Here is a 19,373-nt window from a genome sequence, read left to right on the forward strand (position 1 = left end):
AAGGAGCTGATGATGTTGTTTTTTGTGGTGGTGTGTAAATTTATTTAGGTCAGAGAACTGTTTGTGTGTATGTTGTGTGTGTACCAGGAGATGAAGGCCATGCAGCCAACTCCCAGCTGTTAGCTTGATGTAAAAGAAAAGGCACACACATGCTCACACATCAATAACAGCAGCATTCAGGGAAACAAATGGGACAAAAAGTAATTCACATGCCGCAGGGCTACAGAGACTGCAATCAACAACAGAGTAAAACAAGTTTCTGAAATGCCTGTTTTCTAAGGAGGTTGTATAGTCATTACACTATATTTGCCCAGTTTCATGTGTGTCAATTAATGTGCATTTATGTGTGCCATGTAGCTCCCGAAGCACGACACCTTGTGGAGTGCGTATATGAACTTCAACCAGAACCGTCTGGAGCCATGGGACAACATAATCCCTTCATTCAAATACAACAGGGAGCAGCCCTTTTATCAGATGCTGGTCCCCACCACAGACACTGTCCGCTACGGCTACCTGATGGAGAAACTGTTATCTGTGCAACGTTCTGTACTCTTCACTGGCAGCACTGGAGTGGGGAAGGTAAGGATTCATGGATACAGTAGGGACATGAGCAACACCGGGACATACTGTACTTTAAAGGCCAGTTTCTTTACGTAATGGCGCCGTTGTTCTTTTATTAAAACAAAACGCAAAAGCTTGACTATTTTCTGTAAAATACAAGGTTTCTATTTTTTTCACAGCCTGGACTATGTCAATGATTAGCAACAATGTTGATGTTGATGCATTGCATCAAACACATAATACAGCAGAAATAACAATAGGCATAACCAAGAAAATTGCATGTATTTGCTAGTGTACCATTAGACACCAAGAACTTGAACACCATAGGAAAAAGTCATTCTGTGATTTGGTATCTAAAACATTTTTTGGCAATAGGATGGCGATCTGTTCTGGACACTGCTTATAAACCCCCTTATTGACAATATACCTAAGACAGCCATACATCCTCTGAATGTCCAAGGTTTGTGGTTGTAAAGTTTCAAGAGGCTGTAATTACAGGTCATTTTATACAGTGAAGTTTTAAAGAATGGTCTCACTATGTTAAATGGCTATTATGGGGACTAACAGCATCACACATGAATACAAGCTCATTGGATCCACAAGAGTCTCAGCTTTCCAGTCATACCCAATAGGTGAAATTAACACATTTATACTGCATGCAAACACTGCATTGGTTTTAAAGTGTGCATGTCTGTAAACGGGATACTTGTGGGTACCCATTGAACCCATGTTCATTCTGATATCTTGAGGTGAGAGGTCAAGGGACTCCTTTGAAAATTGCCATGCCAGTTTTCCCTCGCCAAACTTTTGCCTATGTTTGGACCGTTATTCAGCCCCCTTCATGACAAGCTAGCATGAAATACCAATTAATTCATTAGTTCATCTTGTTTGATATGATACTAGTGTCTTCACTCTAGCTTCAATAGACAGCTACAGCCTCCAAAAGACAGAATGTCAAAATCTTTTACCACACCTATTTAGATCAATTTTAAAATACGCGAAAAACAGTGGACGTAGAGATGATTTCAAAATCAATATGTAATACCCCTAATATAGCTTTGGTACTGAGTTTCTACTATAGGGCTGTATCATAATAGTGCTAAGCCATAGATCCGCAAAGTTTGGTTAAGAAAAAAATCTAAAAGAATTGTTGAAAAGCTTTTGAAACTGAATCTTTCAGTGTCACTGGTTAGACAAGAAGTTATCTGTGTCAGTGTTGGTGATGTATTTTAATGCGTCCGTCCCTTACAGTCAGTGGTGGCTCGGGGCCTGCTTAACAGTATTCAGGAGCAGGCAGGATACCTCCCGGTCTACATTAACTTCTCGGCTCAGACCTCATCCGCCCGCACACAGGAGATCATTGAGTCCAAACTGGAGAAAAAGAGCAAAAACATTTGGGGTATTGACTCGCAGTTGCATTACCACACTCATATACTGCAATGTAGAAAGTCTGTGCTAAAACATTTATTGTTATTGCCATTAAATGGGATCTGTTCTTCTAGCGATCCATGTATCTATCTGTTCATACAAAGTGTTCATGATTCTGCTTTTTCAATCCATCGACATACATTAACATCCTTTCTTGCCATTTGTCCATCTTTCAATCGGTACATCTGTTAACGTTTTCCTCCTTCTCTCCTCATCCTTTCCTTTTCCCTCCCTGTAGGTGCTCCTGGTAACAAGAAGTTAGTGGTCTTTGTGGATGACCTGAATATGCCTAAACTGGACAGTTATGGCTCTCAGCCCCCTATAGAACTCTTGCGTCAATTCCAGGACTTTTCTGGCTTTTATGACAGAAACAAGTTCTACTGGAAGAAGATCCAGGTATTGATATATCTATAAATACAGTAAGATGAGGTACAATCATAAGATGCCTTTGACAGTAATGAGTTATGTATGTACATTCATCTGACTTTGGCTGCATATCAGAATCAGAATCAGAATCAGAACCGTTTATTGCCATGGTATGTTGAACATACAAGGAATTTGACATGACGGGAAGGTGCTTAACATTTAACAATCAACAACAACAACAACAATCAGTGCAAGTATACTTCAGTAGATGGCTGTTATAGAGTCCTGCGTATAGCTTGTGGCTGAGTCTAATTACAGACGAGTAAACATGCTCTTCAGTATTCAGTTAGGAAAACTTGTTTGCTGTCCGGTGGGAGTTAGCTGTCAAATTTAACCAAAAGGATAGGACCACTGCAGTGCTGCAGTTACTGGGCTCAGCTGTTAATTGGCCAGACTACAATCTAAAATCTAAGTGCTTACTAAGGCCCAATTCAAGTTTCCTGTTTCTACAAATGTAAACACAGAAGATACATCCTGCAAACAAAACAGTTTTAGAGTTGTTGTAAGACAAAACTAGTTTTTCTTATTGTTTCCAGTCTTTATGCATAACAAGGCTAAACCGCCCAGGAGCTGTACTCTGTACACACGGAGCTGAAAATGATATTAATGTTCTCATAACTCTGGGGAGAGATGGCAAAACAGCCGTTTTCCCCACATTCCGGCTTTACATAAGATATACAACTTTCGATACACACACACACACACTCACAAAACTGATTGTACTTTAGACTGCATGTGATGTCTGACAGTTACATTTAGATGAGTGTGTGTGTGAATGTGTTGGTGTGCATAGATGATGTTGGAGTTGCACATAAGCAATACATTCAGGATATTGTGTGTTAATGCACTGCGCCACTTTGATCTGGAAACAAACTTATTATTTAAGTCATTGCACTTGTGTTTCCATTCACACAACATTCAACTAATTTATCCTCCCTGTGCATGACATGTACAGCACAAGACACCTAAAGAAGGAGAGACTGCATTTTCAATCTTGCACCCGCCTGCCCTCACAGGCATTCTGCCTATTTCTGTAGCTCCCACTGATGCTTCATACGAGTATTTTAATTACACTGGCAACATGCAGCTTACTTTTATGGTGCCCTTATTGATCATTTTAATCTAAAGAAATGCTAATATAGTTACTTAATTATCTACTGCTTTCCAGATGCTGAAATGACAAGTGTCATAGTAGTAGAAATATTGTTATTATTTACCAATCAAATTGGATTAAGGGGGATCCTTGTTTAAATGAAATGAATATACCTAAAAATAGAGAGAAAATGCTGTTTACTAGAAGGCTATTAATTTACATTGATCTCTCCAATAAAAATTGCCTCTCATCTTTAATGACTGGAATTTCATCCAGCTAGATGCTAAACATCTGCTACGACGTGCATCAAAGTACAACTAATTAACCAATAGATTAGTATATGAAAATGAATTGATGCTGATAGTCATTAAATGGCTTAAGTAATCTTTCAAACTATATCTGGTTCCAGCTTCTCAAATGTTTCCCATGATTTCTTATGTTTGATGTCATTGTGAATTTAAATTGTTTTAAGCTTTGGACTATTGGACAAACCTTTTTATCTTTCCACTCCAGGAAATGACCATTGCCGCAGCGTGTGCTCCTCCGGGAGGGGGGCGCAATCAGGTGACCCCCCGATTCATCCGCCACTTCAGTATGCTGTGTCTTCCCACACCGTCAGAACAAAGCCTCAAGCAGATCTTCAAAGTGAGGAGACGCATATACACATCCACACACAACTACTCTTTTGAGAGAATGAGCTTTAAAATGACTTGGATTGAGGATACATCACACACTTCTACACAGACAGGCTGTTACTTTTCCAACTTATACACACCGCCAGGCCGTCGGTGAGCGTCAGTCGCTCTAGTTTTTGCAGTGTGTCCCGTATTATGTACATGTACTTTTTTCTATGATAACTGACGCTTGCTCTATCACTCTCATACATCCAACTCACCCAACTCCCCACAATTAATCACACATTAATTCCTCCAGGTCATTCTGAGCGGTTTCCTGAGTGAGTTTTCCCAAGCGGTGAAGAACTGTGCTGGTCAGATTGTGGATGCGGCTGTGGAGATTTACACCCGCTTGAGTGTTGATCTGCTGCCTACTCCAGCTAAGTCCCACTATGTCTTCAATCTCCGGGACCTCTTCAAGTGTGTCCAAGGTGAGACAAGCACAGACACAATCACATACAGATCATTGGACACTCACAACTGCTAACGACGACTAATAGCCCTGAGCCCAGTTCATGGGCTGGGCAGTTGTGGATTCCCATATTGACTTCTCTTTGGCAGCTTTGCGGTTCATAACTTGGGCTCGCCAGAAATCTGGCCACATTCGATTTAGTTGAGAACATATTGATTTTATATTTTAGCAACGGAAATATGAGAGAGAAAAGGATAACATGCGTACAACTAAAACACAGGAAGAGTTATAAGGCGTTAAGCGATTAGTTATCACTAAAGGTGCATTTTAATATTAGGTATGCTCACACCTCTCTTTTCCTCAACAGCACAAACTAAGCCTTGCTGAGAAAGACTGACAGATACAGAGAGTTTTTTAGTCTTTGTACCTCCACAGCTTGAGGGCATTACTATGATTTCTCTCTTCAAGCCACATTAGCAACATTTATAAGCTCTGTCTCAGCCCCATGCTCCCAAATCGTCTGCTCCATCACCCCCCCTGCCTTCTTTCATCCATCCCTCCCGCTCTTCCTTTACCCAGCAGGCATCATTACGGCGCAAAGATGAGCTGAAGTGACTTCTATGACTGCTTTCTGTACACCACTTGTTCAACATTGCTCGTGTGAATTACTCAAACACACAGTTCCCCTTAATAATGCATGCTGTTAGTGAGCAGTAATAAACTGACACCCACTCCTCCCATTCCACAGTTTGTTTAACAGTATGTTACACATTCTTTAGAAATATACTGTAGCTTTTTCAGAAACACTTAATTCAGAGATATACCTGCTTTTTAGTACGTGTTTGCGAATCCTGCTTTTGTTTGGAGCGATGGTTGTGGATCTTCTCAGAAATTAAAGCTGCGCATCGGCAAGATGCAATACGCTCATGAATGGTAGGGCCATTGGAGTGGCAGTGTGGCGATGTGACATGATCAGGGGGTCAGTAGGCACATCAGTAGCCTCAACAAAGAGCGTTAAGTTTTGAGGACAAGCGATTAGACAAGCGAATATTATCCACATCTGCACAGTGACATTTAAGCTGCCTTCTATACGGTCTGAGTTCTCTGGTGTGGCCTCTAGTAGAATCCTCCAGTAAAACTCATTGAACAGAGGCAAGTACTTGAACAATTACGTTCACGGCAGAGCCAGGTGTCTACATGAAGGCGTGATTAAGAAGCAAGTATATCTCCGACCTCATAAGACAATACAGTATGTCTGTATTTTCCACTAAGCCCCTTGAACTTTTTGGTCCTGTGTATTATGCATTAAAGATGAATTAAACTGAACAATTATCCATTCCATATATCTTCTTGTTAACCTCTCTCGATGTTCAGGTATATTGCAGTGTGAGCCGATTAAACTGAGACACAAGATCCAGATCTTACGTCTCTTCTGCCACGAGTGTCAGCGAGTGTTCCACGATCGGCTAATCAACAACCAAGATAAAACCTGTTTCAACACCATCGTCTCTGAAATAGCCAGTAAGAACTCACTCTCAAAGACCATCCCAAAAATAACTCACTTTGCTAAAGGCACGAACTGTTTGAATGGTGCACATGTTCGACCACTATGTGTCACTCTACCTGTTTTCTACTTACTATGCATCTTTTTCAATACCCCTCCTCTGACCCTCTCTTCCTTCCTGCCAGGCAAATATTTTAGCATTAACTTGGAGCCATCATACTTTGTGACTCAGCGTATCATATTTGGGGACTTCATCAAGGTCAGGTTCTCTCTTCTTATCAAAAACGCCAGATGAATTTCGATAACACCGGATGTCTATGTTAACACCGAAATACCTAACAGCCTGTATTTATTCCCATTTCTCTCTATCTAATGATCCTTGTAGGTGGGTGCAGAGAAAGAAGATCGTCTGTATGAGGATCTGAGAGATATGGAAAAGATTCAGGCCGTTCTCCGGCACTACCTCCGTGATTACAACACGACCTTCTCCAAGGAGACCAAGCTAGTGTTCTTCCAGGATGCCGTCGAGCATGTTTCCAGGTGTGTTTATGGGAACTTGCACCACTGAATTGACAGATTTTTTTGTAAAGTGACTTCTTAGTAGATAGTTAAGGGATTTTAGCTGTAGGTGGGGCAAACAGTGAGTTGAAAATTACTTCATTGGAAAAGTTACACTAGAGAAAGAAATATCTAGAAAGACAGTGACATGCTCAAGTATTGTTTGTCTCTTGAAAAACTACTATGTAGTGCAATTACAATTTATTGTTTTGAATTAGGCATAGATATATTGCATATGTCGCTACTAAAATGTTTAGATGAGCTTTGATGATTAAGTTGTTTATTTACGTAAAATGTTTGTACATCAAGACTGACAAAAGCTGTTTATCAGTAGTATTGTATCTTCTTTAAAGGTGTAATATAAAACTTTTCTGCATTAATTGCATCATTTGTCATGTTTTGATTTAAGGACACCCCTCATGGCAGAAAATGACATGTTGTTCTTTTAATAATAAAAGTGAGTAGTGACTAGGAAGAGTTACAGGGTCTTGCTGGAAGATTGATACATGGCTCACATGACATTGAACCTGTGACCTGTATATATCTTTACATTACACAATACATAACATTTCCTGCTTTTTTGTCTGCAATTGCTGATTTGTTTTTCTTCTCTTCTAGGATTTCCCGTATAATTCGCCAGGAGAGAGGCAATGCCCTGCTAGTGGGGGTGGGAGGTACAGGCAAGCGGTCACTCACTCGGTTGGCATCCCACATGTGCGGATACCGCTGCTTCGAGATCCAACTGAGCCGAGGCTACAACTATGACCGTTTCCATGAAGACTTGAGGAGGCTCTACAAGATGGCAGGTGTAGAGGGCAAGGATATGGTGTTGCTCTTTACGGATACTCAGGTACGACGGAAGGACTTGGCTTATATGAAAATAATAAACATTTGGATCCCTGCAGATTATTTTTTTTTTTTTGCACATCCAAGGATGTTGTTTACTTTCCTGTTGTAGATTGTGGTGGAGGAGTTTTTGGAGGATATCAACAACATGCTGAACTCTGGCGAGGTGCCCAACCTTTTTGAGAAAGATGAGCTGGAACAAGTGCTAGCGGCCACCCGCCCTAAAGCCAAAGAAGCTGGAATCAGTGAGGACAACAGGGATGAGGTACACCCAGACACAAATGCTTACTGACGAAAACATACATCATTCTGGCACTGTATATCTACAACATGTGCAAGCAATGGGTTATGTGCCAGACTATCATTTGGCCTGGCACAATAAGACAAAGGGTCCTTTTAGAGAGATATGGATGAACTGATCTAAAACAATACCAGATATGCCCATCCAATGTTTAAGATGTTCAGATAAAATAAAGAGATCATCAGTATTAAAAGCTGTCAGTAGCGAAAAGAAGATAATTAAGGAAGTGCATAACATTTCAGAAACAACACACATACACAGTGTTTCCCACAAAGGGCCAAAATAGCTTTAGTCTGGCCAAGAGCAGTGAGTTAAAGTCAGTGCCCCTGAGGGAGCTGTAAGAAAACATCGGCCCTTAATGTTATCTGTCTGTTGAGACCAAACCGCCGGAAATTATGGAATTTCTGCATGTCTTTGTGTTGCCCTCAGCTATTCCAGTATTTCATCTCTCGTGTACGAGAGAAGCTGCACATCGTGCTGTGTATGAGTCCCGTGGGCGATGCCTTCAGGTCCCGATGTCATATGTTTCCTTCACTGGTTAACTGCTGCACCATCGACTGGTTTGTGCAGGTATGTTGAGATGGTCCGTTTGGTTAAGGTTGTGAAATGAAATATGATTAGGTAATTATTATCCATAGAAGGCCATATATATGTTTTTATGACTTTCATATTGCTGTTCTGTTGAATCAATGTGCAAATAAACAAAAGCTTAAATAAAAGATAGTTCTGAATAAAAGAAGTTAGTTCTGGCTGCAATCCTTATCTAACTCTTTCCTCTTTTCACGTTATTTTTTGTTACTTAGTGGCCCTGTGAGGCACTTCTCTCTGTCTCTCAGGCCTTCTTCCAGAATGTGGATTTTGGCAGTGAGGAGCTGAAGCAGAGCGTCTCCGCCATGTGCGTGGAGATACATGTTAGTGTCACTGACATGGCTCAGCGCTTCTACTCAGAGCTGAGACGCCGATGCTACACCACACCTACATCCTACCTGGAGCTCATCAACCTCTACCTGTCCATGCTAAAGGAGAAGAGACAGCAGTTAGTTCTTGTAAGTCCAACCAATACAGTGCAATACACGCAATTATCACTACAAGTGATTACTTGTCGTGATACATTTTTACTTGACTTTGAAGAGAAAATAGCTAGTTGCTCTATCTTATCCTTAGTAGTTGTTAATTTTTGTCAGTGTTTAGCTTCTTTGTTGTTGTGGCACTACATTTTTTTCTTATTTTTTGATCATATCTCCATGTAAAATATAGATAATCTAACTTTGGGTTGGGGTTTTTATGCATAGGCCAGGGATCGTGTGAAGAATGGTATGACCAAGCTGCTGGAGACCAATGAGCTTGTGGACAAAATGAAAGTAGACGTGTCTGCTCTGGAGCCAGTCCTTAAACTAAAATCCATGGATGTTGATGCCCTCAAGATGAAACTGGCTGTAGTCCAGGAGAGCGCTGACGAGGTCCGTATGTGTGCTTGCGTACGTATGTTTGTGTGAGAGAGATTGAAGTAGTACTAACACAGAACTTTCAAAAGTGTGTCTATTGTTTCCTATAAGGTGCTGAAAAAGCATGATACCCTTTTCTCATTGCTGGAGTATATGTGTATGTATCATCCAGAAAAATATCCATTCCATAGGTGCGTAAAGTAGTGACAGAGGATGAGGCTTTGGCCAAGGTCAAAGCTGAAGACACCCAGGCCATAGCTGATGATGCTCAGTGGGACCTGGACGAGGCTCTGCCAGCCCTGGAGGCTGCCAATCAGGCTCTTAATTCTCTCGACAGCGCACACATCTCTGGGATCAAGGAGTTCACCGAACCTCCAGACCTAGTGAGGACCGTCATGGAGGCCGTCTGCATCCTGCTCAGCTGCGAGTCAGTGTGCTTTTCTCTCACTTAAAGAAAGTTTCTTCCTCAAATAAGTTTTATTGTCTGTCAAACTTATCATTACATTACATTATTACAAACTTACTTCTCACTAACTATGTTACATCCTAATAGTGGATACCTAAATTAGGGATGGCAGGTGCCATTTGATAGGGCTTTTTCATAGTAAAGTCAAAAGAGCATGGACCAGACATTAAAGGGATAGTTTGGATTTTTTTTAAATGGTGTTGTATTAGATACGTACATAGATAATAGATAGATGGCGGACGCCACTCCTCCAGTTTGGAAAAACATGGGAGCACAGCGATGTACTGCTATGGACGGGGGAAGCAGCAACATATACTTGAGACGCCTAAATGAAAAACCCACTGAAATAAATCAATATCTGTTTTAATTTATGCTATATTAAGGAGTATCTTTTATTGCTTTGCCTTGCCGTCAGGCAGCCCTTTCCGAAGGGGAACTTACAAAAACAGTAATTTTACCTCACAGAACACGGGAGTTGCTGGTTTACCGCTGCCTCGATCACTTACTTTGTTTGTGTTATTATGTGACTTTGGTGTTTTAAAGGGATGGTCAAGATTCAGCCACACAACAACACAAACAAACTAAACAAACTAGCCAATAGAGTTAGTAGTAAACCAGTAAATCCAATGTGCTGCTAGGTAAAAATGTGTCAGTGGAGTTTGTGGCTTTGAAGAGAGCATAGATGGCTTCAGTTCCCCATCAGAAGATATTTAGACTCCATCTGAAAAAAGTGTCTAAATCTTTTGGATCAAAAGTGAATACTTGTATGCATACCCACTCCAATGTCAATCCAGGATAAGAAAGAAAGAATATCAAACAGGTAGATGTATTCAACCCACTGCCTGTGTCCCAAAAAGATTGATCAGGCATCCTGATTTCATCCCATAGATCACGATGATCATTATAATCACAATGTTCTCTGTTGTTTTCCAGTCACTGTGACAAATGTTTTTCAATCCCACATATTTTTTCATGACTCAGTATGCATCCCTCTGTCAATCCTTAAATGTCATCAGTTATTAATCTGCTGAATTTCTGCACTAATCCAATCCTTCCCAATATCCCACCTACTTTCACCTTTTAACACCCAATTTTTGTCCCGCAGCAGCACTATCTAGAACTCTCACTGACTTAGCACGATGACAAGTTACGTGACTATGATTGTGTAATATTTCTGTTGATAGAATACACTCTCCTATTTAGTTTCTTTTTGATGTGGGTTCTGCTGTGACTCGTTCTGTTAAATGTGATTTATAATCATAGCATGTACTGCATGTCAAAGTTGAATTCACACATGTTTGTTACAGTATCATGACTTAAAGGAGTTTGCATTACAATGTGCTTTGATTATTTGTAATTAGTGGTTCATTCTTATATCATTGTTAGCAATGACAGTTCCAGGTTGGGTTCGCTAACTAATGCACCAGAATCAAAATCAGTTTATATCATTTTTAACACGTGTATCTCCTTACAGATCGGACTGGCTCAGTGCCAAGCAGTTGCTGGGAGATTCCAATTTCCTCAGTCGTCTTACAGACTATGATAAGGACAATATCAATCCTCAGATCCTCCTGAAGTTGCAAACATACATCAACAACCCTGATTTCATACCTGAGAAGGTCTGTTTGGATTTCTTGACAAACACTTTGACAGAATTTTTGATGGAATATATTGTCAATAATTTATGGAACATAACACAGAATATCTGCTACTTGGTGAGATTCCTTATTGTGTTACTGCCGTTAGGTGGAGAAGGTATCCAAACCCTGCAAATCAATGTGCATGTGGGTCAGAGCCATGGATCTTTACTCAAGAGTCCTCAACGAAGTAGGCCCCAAGAGGGAAAATTTGGCTAAGGCACAGGTCAGTAACATACAGTAGAGTGCAGTATGCATACAGGTTTCAATCATATTACAATTTAATGGAATGTGCTTTACATACTCTTGCATTAACTCTCAATGCTGCTTATTTTTGTCAAGTCTATTACAATCAAAGCGTTCTTCCACTAAACACCAATCCATTCTCTGTACTTTTACAATCTCACGGAGGACTTTCCTGCATACATTGGACCAAATAATAACAATAAAAAATTGACAACATTTCTCTAAATAATCCATCAATGGTATTTTCCACCGTCCCTTTCGTCCTCTATTCCAACCAATGCAGGGAGAGCTGGATGTGACGATGGCAACCCTGAGGGAGAAGCAGCAACAACTTCAGGAGGTGGAGAGCCAGATCAAAGTCCTACAGAAGCAGTTTGACAGCAGCGATAATGAGATGGAGGATTTTGGTAAGGGGTGTGCCCAGTATAGTTTACCACTTAAAAACGCTCCCTGAGTTTTAAAGTGCCCAGCTACTGTATATTTTAAATGGACTAATGTTTTAAAATCTCGAGAGATGGAGGACATTCTACCAGGAAGTTCTCAACTTTAGATATCTGCCGTCTTTTTCAGATTTTAAGGAGGTTTTATTACCCATTTGAATTGAAGAAAATAAAGTCTGCCAGAATTTACCTTGCTAATATTATTTTCTCTCTCTCTCTCTCTCTTTCCTTCTCTCTCTATGACCCCTCTGTTTCCCCAAAGTTAACACCATGGCTCTGAATCAGGCTCGACTGACCAGATCAGGGAAGCTTACTTCCGCTCTCGGTGATGAGCAAGTACGCTGGGAAGAAAGTGTTGCTTTGTTTGAGCAAGAGATCATCAACGTGGTGGGGAATGTCTTCGTTGCAGCTGCTTGTGTGGCCTACCATGGAGTGTTTACTTCTCACTATAGACAGCTGGTAGGTATAGTGTTAAGGATTACTCTGGTATGCAGAATGGACAACTTGTAGGTTCTGTATGAGAGTACTATAGAGTTTACACCTTAAAAACCCAATTGTGTCTCATTATTATTATTATTAACCAAAGACAAAATGAATGCACATATCCATGTGTGTGTGCCCCCTCTTCCCAGCTAACTGACCAGTGGATAATACGGTGCCAGAAACGGAACATCCCCATCAGTTCCAGCTTCAGCCTGATCAACATTCTGGGAGATCCACTTGTCATCCGCCACTGGAACACAGAGGGTCTGCCTCGTGACACCGTCTCTACGGAAAACGGGATCCTGGTGACCGAGGGCCGCCGCTGGCCTCTCATGATCGACCCGCAGGATCAGGTGAACTACAAACTTATTCCGTGTGTTTCAGGCGTGGATCGATTTCTTATTAGTTGTGATTGGTCAATTAATCAGTTTTAATATTTGTGTTCCATTTTCCATTCATCTATTTAAGTGTCACATATTGTGTCATGTTACGATCATATAAATGTTTACCCAATGGGTTGAAAAAAAAAAAGTGAATAATGTTTTATTACACACATTTCTTGGATCCCTCTGGATTTCTTGTGAATTAACACTTTGATTACATGGTTGCGGTACTAATGTAAAGAACGGAAAAATCGAACTTCTTGTCAGACACGATCACAGAACATGTACAAGATGGAAATAGTGTTACAGCTTCTGTTTTTTGGCCTCATTTAGCTTACCCGTTCTATGTCTTCTTGGCCATTGACAAGTCCAATTTTCTCTCCCGTCCATCCCTGTAACTCTATCTTTTGTTCTTTTTTAGTACAACTGCTCTTTCTCTCTTTACATAGAGAGAATGAAGCAGATATGGGTCTGACGGATATTCAAGTTGTTTGTGACCATCCATGTCTGAATGTGCCTAATAGATAGATTATTCACTGTGGATGACTATACACTCACACAACATTGAGCTCAATCACATACTGTGTGATGGTTTTATCCCGCTGCGTTACCATTGCTACAGTCTCTCTTTGTCACTTTAAGTGCTACCATTTATTCTTATTATATACAAACAGTGTAAACAGGCCATCTTTTTGTCACATTAAATGAGGGTTATTTCTTTCACTCTCAGGCCAACCGATGGATCCGCTCTAAGGAGGCGAAGCATGGTCTAAAGGTTATCAAGCAGACAGACCCGAGCTTTCTCTGTACCCTAGAGAATGCCATAAGCATAGGCATGCCTGTACTGCTAGAAGAGGTATGAACACACAAATAATAGCACACATCATTTACAATTTTGGCATGTAATTGAACTGCCCATTTACCTCCACTGATTAAACATAGATTGAACTTTGTGACCTTTACTGGACAATCTTGTTCATTAAAGTTGTATTAGTGTGTGCACATTCCTGCATTCTTATATTGTGTGTGAATAGGTAACGGAGACTCTAGATCCAGCTCTGGAGCCCATCCTGCTCAAGCAGACATTTACTGCTGGTGAACGGACACTGATCCGACTCGGAGATTCAGATATTAACTATGACAACAACTTCAGGTTCTATATGACCACCAAGATGGCCAACCCACACTACCTACCAGAGGTAAGGACAGCACAGACACTCCTCCAAATCTCCACATTAGTTTCATCTGGTATCAGCAGTTGTGCATCAGAGACGCAATGAAAGTACACTATGGAGTCTTGGATTAGACTATCACCAACACACCTCTACTGTTTGCCTCAAGATTTTTTTTTACAAAAGAAATTCTAAGCATTTTTACTGCTATGGCACACAGCTGTTTATTGGCTTGCAGAAATGCGTTGCATGTTTTGTGGACTAAGAGAACAGTGATACAAAGAGCCTGTGTGCCTGGGTACAATTAGTTCTGGCTTCAGGTGTGTGTGTTCGTTCGTTCGTTCCTGTTTCCCTACAGGTGTGCATCAAAGTTACTATTATCAACTTCACCGTGACCAAATCTGGCTTGGAGGACCAACTGCTTAGGTACATACATGCACAGACACACATGGCAAAAAAAAGATTGCAACCTTCCCAAACCACATGGTCCGCATTTACAAACTTCTATACAATTCTATGTACCCCAGTAATGACTATTTGCACTTTGCACTTGCCATAATCTCTGTCTTTTTTTGACTACTGTAGTGATATTTTATTAATTTTCTTTCCCCCACATTCTTTTCTCTACTCTGATCTTCCTGCAACCTCTAGTGACGTGGTGCGTCTAGAGAGTCCACATCTTGAGGAACAGAGGAATGAGCTGATTGTGCGCATCCACGCTGACCGCAGCCAGCTAAAAGAGATCGAGGACCGCATCCTCAAGCTTCTCTTCACCTCTGAGGGGAATATACTTGACAACGAAGAGCTAGTTCAGACTCTTCAGGAGTCAAAGGTAAATATCATATGGATATTGTCATCATCTACAAATACCATTTCAACTTTTGTTTAGATTTGTACTTGTTATAATCATATTGTCCTATTCTGTTTCCCTCCTTTCCTCTACCACATCTGTTCTGTTCTTGTTTTGCTGCTTTCCCCCTCTTTTCTTGTTTGCCCTGTCCTCCCTTCTTTCACCATTCCTCAGGTGACATCAGAGGCCATAAAGCATCGTCTGGAGGAGGCAGAGGCCTCTGAGCTGATGATCAACTCTGCAAGGGAGCGTTACCGACCTGTGGCCACCCGAGGCTCAGTCTTGTACTTTGTTATTGCCAGTCTTTCTGAGATTGAGCCAATGTACCAGTTCTCCCTCAAGTACTTCAAACAGGTGAGTGAGTAACCAGGCGTCATTGTACAAGCCACAGACAAATCTCCATCTGATTTTATTTTTAAGCTTTTGTAAAGCACACATTATCAAACAACTTCAAGACTGCCTTTAGCATACTTATGTTCCTCTTGTTCAATATCTTTCCATCCCATTCTTAATGTTCTTGACTTTCTCCACCCTCAGCTCTTTAACTCCACCATTGAAACGTCAGAGAAGAGCAGCGTGTTAGAAGATCGTCTCCAGATCCTGCTGGACCAGATCCTGCTCAACTCCTACATCAACGTGTCCCGTGGCCTCTTCGAGCAGCACAAGCTTATCTACAGCTTCATGTTGTGCATAGAAATCATGAGGCAGCGTGGGGAGATTTCCGATGCCGAGTGGCAGCACTTCCAAAAAGGAAGTGTCTCTTTGGAAAAGGTGAGGTGGGAAATCAAGTAAAAAAAAAAAACAATCATGCTGGTACATTGCTGGTGTCAGAGGAGAATCTATCGAATGGGAGATGGGGTGGAGACTCAGATGTGTTCATCGAACTATAAAGCAAGCAATCTCTGTCTGTCCGTCTTTCTCCCTTTCTGTGGGTATGTGGGTATGTCTTTAGCATATCTCAGGAACCATTCTTCCAATCTTCTTCACACTTGGCAGGTATATTGCTTTGGACCCAAGGGAGTGCTGTGTCTAATTTGATGCAGTTTGGAGACACTGCACGTTCAATATTAATTGAATAAACAAGCAAACAGCGCTATGTGCAGCAGCCGGGGCTCGAGTCAAGCAAGTCGTCCACAATTTTAATTTAATCTTAGCGCAATGCTACATGCTAACTTGGATTTGTTTGTATCTGTTTTTACAAAGTTATAGCATAATTTCCCCACGAAGTCCAAACTAAGCTACGTTTGAACTTACACATGCACTTGGTGCGACAGGCTGCAGAGTTATTTAGAAGAAAGATCAGCTGAATAGCTGAACTACATCAGTTCAGTCCATACCAGAATGGTCAACTGTCAGTAAGGGGTTTTGACCACTAAAGCCAGAACAAATCATACATTTTGTTCTGACTTAAGTGGTTAAATTGCCTGGAGGAATAGAGATATAACATCCTGTTTTTAACTGCCATGAGCTGTAAATAAAAAACAAACAAACAGGTGTTTTTATAATTAGACACAAATAGAGAATTAGCACAGTTTGTTGGCAGGATCCTCTTAAATGTGGATAAACAAGGTGCTTTTTTCTTTTCTCCTTCTATAAATCCCCCCAAGTTGGCCTGTAAGCTGTGACTTCACTCTCGCCCCCTCTTCTTTTTTGGGGATTGAGTTGAGAGTCCTTTGTCACAAAGTGTCTGTCAGGTTCTCTCTCTCGGCCAGCTTATTGCTGCTGAGACTGATGGAAACACACACAGTAAGCGACAGACAAAAAGAATATATGAGAAAATCTGTCAGTGAAGAGGTTGACAAAATAATTATGTCTGTGGAAGAGAGATAAGAAAAGACGAATATCTGTGTTTCTCAGCTGTCCTCACAACCTGTAAGTAACATGCTAATAGTCCTTTGTAATCAGTGCAAGCGTCTTAGTAACTCAAAATCTGATCTGAGCTTGTTTACATTTCAATGTTTTTCTTTTCTATATATTTCTATGTAATCATTGTCTTCCCTCTCAAACCCCTGTGAGAGTCAGAAGGGTGTGCAGCTGAGGCACCATTGGTTTGGGCAATAAAGAAGGTCAAAGGTAGAACTGAGCAATGAATAGAAGGCCCTTTGAGTATTAGCTAGACACTTTTGTGACCACAATGACATGGGATACTTTCCCACTTTCATCCACCATTTGTTTCTCATTTATGTGGCATTACTTAGGCTGGAGATGCTGCCTGTCAGCCCTTGTGATCCCTTCCCTCTCCTTCCACTCTCTGTCTTTTGTATTGCAGCTTCAATACATCCATCATCTTTGCTTCTCTTGCTAATTTTGAATGCATCTCAAATTTGTCAAATCCCCTTCTCTTATCCGCTACATACCTGCCTTGTTCTGAAGCATTCTGTCTTCACACTTTTATTGACATCCTTTAAGTCTTCTTCACTGCCTCTCTACTCGAGGTCTGTCCTCCATTTCTTTCCCAACTCCTTCCTCTATGGCCGTCATCGTCTCCTGTTCAATTTGTTCTTCTTTCAGGACAATGCAGAACGTCCAGATGTGCCATGGCTCAGTGATTTTTACTGGCACACGTGTTGCGAGCTGGAGGACACACTGCCTTGCTTCAAGGGCATCTCCAAGGAAATCACCAGAACCTATATCCCCATCGAGCTAGGTAAACCCAACCCAGCTGTTATACAATCAGCATATTAGGTGCATAATGTTTCTAAAAAGCATGTTGTAAAAAGCTAGAACATTTGACCCATTAACAAAATCACATTTTTCACTGTCAGGCTTAAATATTCTTACTCTTGGATATTCTATCATTCTTCAACCACAAAGTGATTTATAAAGAAGATTTGTGTAGCATTAAATGACGCCGCTCCTTTAGGACGTTTTCAAGCATCTATTAATCCAGAGACCTGGGAAGGCTATGTGTCAGAGTTGCGTCCTCTTGGGGAGTCCAAAGGAGTGCAGCAAGGGAGTGGGATCAGAGGTCACTGGAATGAAAGGTTGGGGGCCTTCCAGAAGCTAGTCCTGATCAAGAGCTTCATTGAAGGAAAGGTGAGCCTCGATGAAATCTGTGGAAAGATATTTTCTAAACCTTTCCATAGCTTTTTTCTGGCCCTTCTTTTCCTGTTGTTATCTGGTTGACTTCCTCCCCCCTCTTGTCCAGGTGGTGTTTGCAGCGACAGAGTTTGTGATTGTCAGCCTTGGGAAGCAGTTTGTGGAGAACCCTCCAGTAGACCTGGCAAACCTCTACAATGACATGTCCCCTTCCACACCACTGGTCTTCATTCTCAGCGCAGGATCTGACCCTATGGGGGCCTTCCAGCGCTTTGCAAAAGAGAGAGGTTGTCTTGACAGGTAAAAAAAAACAACTCAAAACAAGATAGACGGATGATATATCAGGTTGGGGTGTTGTGACAGAATTGAGTTGAATATATCCAGGCAATGGCGAAGGTGTTTACAAATGAACACAAGGGTCTTTTGTCTCTCAGGGTTGAGTCCATATCATTAGGTCAAGGCCAGGGGCCGATAGCAGAAAACATGATCCATGCAGCAATGAAGACTGGCAAATGGGTCTTTCTGCAGAACTGTCATCTGGCTGTCTCCTGGATGTTAGCCATGGAGGAGCTCATCAAGACCTTCACTGAGCCTGGTATTGTTATATTAAAACAGTGTTTAAACACTTACAGCATGTAACTGTGCACATGATCACACAAGGGCAGAGCAGCGTGACACCTATTTACGAAGTGACCCATTTGTGATTGCATTTTGCCCTGTCGCTCCTGTTTAATGCATGGTGGCTGAAAGTCCAGCTAACTTGAAAAGAAAATACAGGAAACACTAGCAACACAACATAGCCAAGCTTTCTGGGACTAAGTGATTGTTTTGTTCAATGCATGTTACTCTGTGTAGTCACAATAACACTCACTATGTATTTTTTTATTTTGTTTATGGCTGTGAACAACATTCCCTTCTGTTCCTGTGCAGACGCATCAATCCACGAGAACTTCCGTTTGTTTCTCAGTTCCATGCCTACCAAAGTATTTCCTGTTACAGTGCTTCAGAACTCTGTCAAGGTGAACACACATACACACACACACATACACACACACTCTGCTACTGTATGATTTCACATTAGTTTACTGAAATTCGTTTGAAGATTGTCTGTAGTGGTCTCCATTGTTGTTATTATTACTCCAAGGTACTGAGGCTTGACATCATTATTTGACCCGCCCCTGGCGCTGATTGGCTAATTGTTAGTTTGTTCCCCCGCTGCGTTTATTGGTCGATTACCTTTTAATTGAGATACCACTGTTACTTATCACGACGCCAGACAAAATCAGTTGATTCAAGCTCGGTGGAGTGGGCAGATTCAAAGGTGTGCAACCAGGCAAAGAAACAAACGTCCATGTATAAAACATACCGGCACAACCAGGATGATTAGATTGACCCAAGCAAGGCCCCAG

The 19,373-nt window shown here is 41.3% G+C and overlaps 1 protein-coding gene across 1 annotated transcript in view; it reads left to right on the plus strand.

Annotated features, from left to right (window-relative positions):
- dnah6 (dynein, axonemal, heavy chain 6) overlaps window positions 1-19,373 on the plus strand; it is a gene marked incomplete at both ends in the record, with an annotated part of 48,017 nt that overhangs the window by 21,820 nt on the left and 6,824 nt on the right. Inside the window, 30 exons of the mRNA XM_079160027.1 lie at window positions 358-579; window positions 1,813-1,960; window positions 2,228-2,385; window positions 4,022-4,153; window positions 4,442-4,613; window positions 5,969-6,115; window positions 6,284-6,357; window positions 6,484-6,638; window positions 7,275-7,506; window positions 7,615-7,767; window positions 8,233-8,373; window positions 8,607-8,849; window positions 9,096-9,263; window positions 9,440-9,675; window positions 11,189-11,333; window positions 11,461-11,577; window positions 11,881-12,004; window positions 12,300-12,496; window positions 12,670-12,873; window positions 13,634-13,759; window positions 13,938-14,102; window positions 14,434-14,501; window positions 14,727-14,907; window positions 15,100-15,279; window positions 15,463-15,696; window positions 17,437-17,572; window positions 17,789-17,961; window positions 18,074-18,264; window positions 18,399-18,559; window positions 18,895-18,983. Coding sequence (XP_079016153.1) covers window positions 358-579; window positions 1,813-1,960; window positions 2,228-2,385; window positions 4,022-4,153; window positions 4,442-4,613; window positions 5,969-6,115; window positions 6,284-6,357; window positions 6,484-6,638; window positions 7,275-7,506; window positions 7,615-7,767; window positions 8,233-8,373; window positions 8,607-8,849; window positions 9,096-9,263; window positions 9,440-9,675; window positions 11,189-11,333; window positions 11,461-11,577; window positions 11,881-12,004; window positions 12,300-12,496; window positions 12,670-12,873; window positions 13,634-13,759; window positions 13,938-14,102; window positions 14,434-14,501; window positions 14,727-14,907; window positions 15,100-15,279; window positions 15,463-15,696; window positions 17,437-17,572; window positions 17,789-17,961; window positions 18,074-18,264; window positions 18,399-18,559; window positions 18,895-18,983 — 4,872 coding nt within the window. The remainder of the gene's footprint in view (window positions 1-357; window positions 580-1,812; window positions 1,961-2,227; window positions 2,386-4,021; window positions 4,154-4,441; window positions 4,614-5,968; window positions 6,116-6,283; window positions 6,358-6,483; window positions 6,639-7,274; window positions 7,507-7,614; window positions 7,768-8,232; window positions 8,374-8,606; window positions 8,850-9,095; window positions 9,264-9,439; window positions 9,676-11,188; window positions 11,334-11,460; window positions 11,578-11,880; window positions 12,005-12,299; window positions 12,497-12,669; window positions 12,874-13,633; window positions 13,760-13,937; window positions 14,103-14,433; window positions 14,502-14,726; window positions 14,908-15,099; window positions 15,280-15,462; window positions 15,697-17,436; window positions 17,573-17,788; window positions 17,962-18,073; window positions 18,265-18,398; window positions 18,560-18,894; window positions 18,984-19,373) is intronic.

This window comes from Pholis gunnellus (genome assembly GCF_910591455.1).
Source record: "Pholis gunnellus genome assembly, chromosome: 5".
Lineage (NCBI taxonomy): Eukaryota > Metazoa > Chordata > Actinopteri > Perciformes > Pholidae > Pholis > Pholis gunnellus.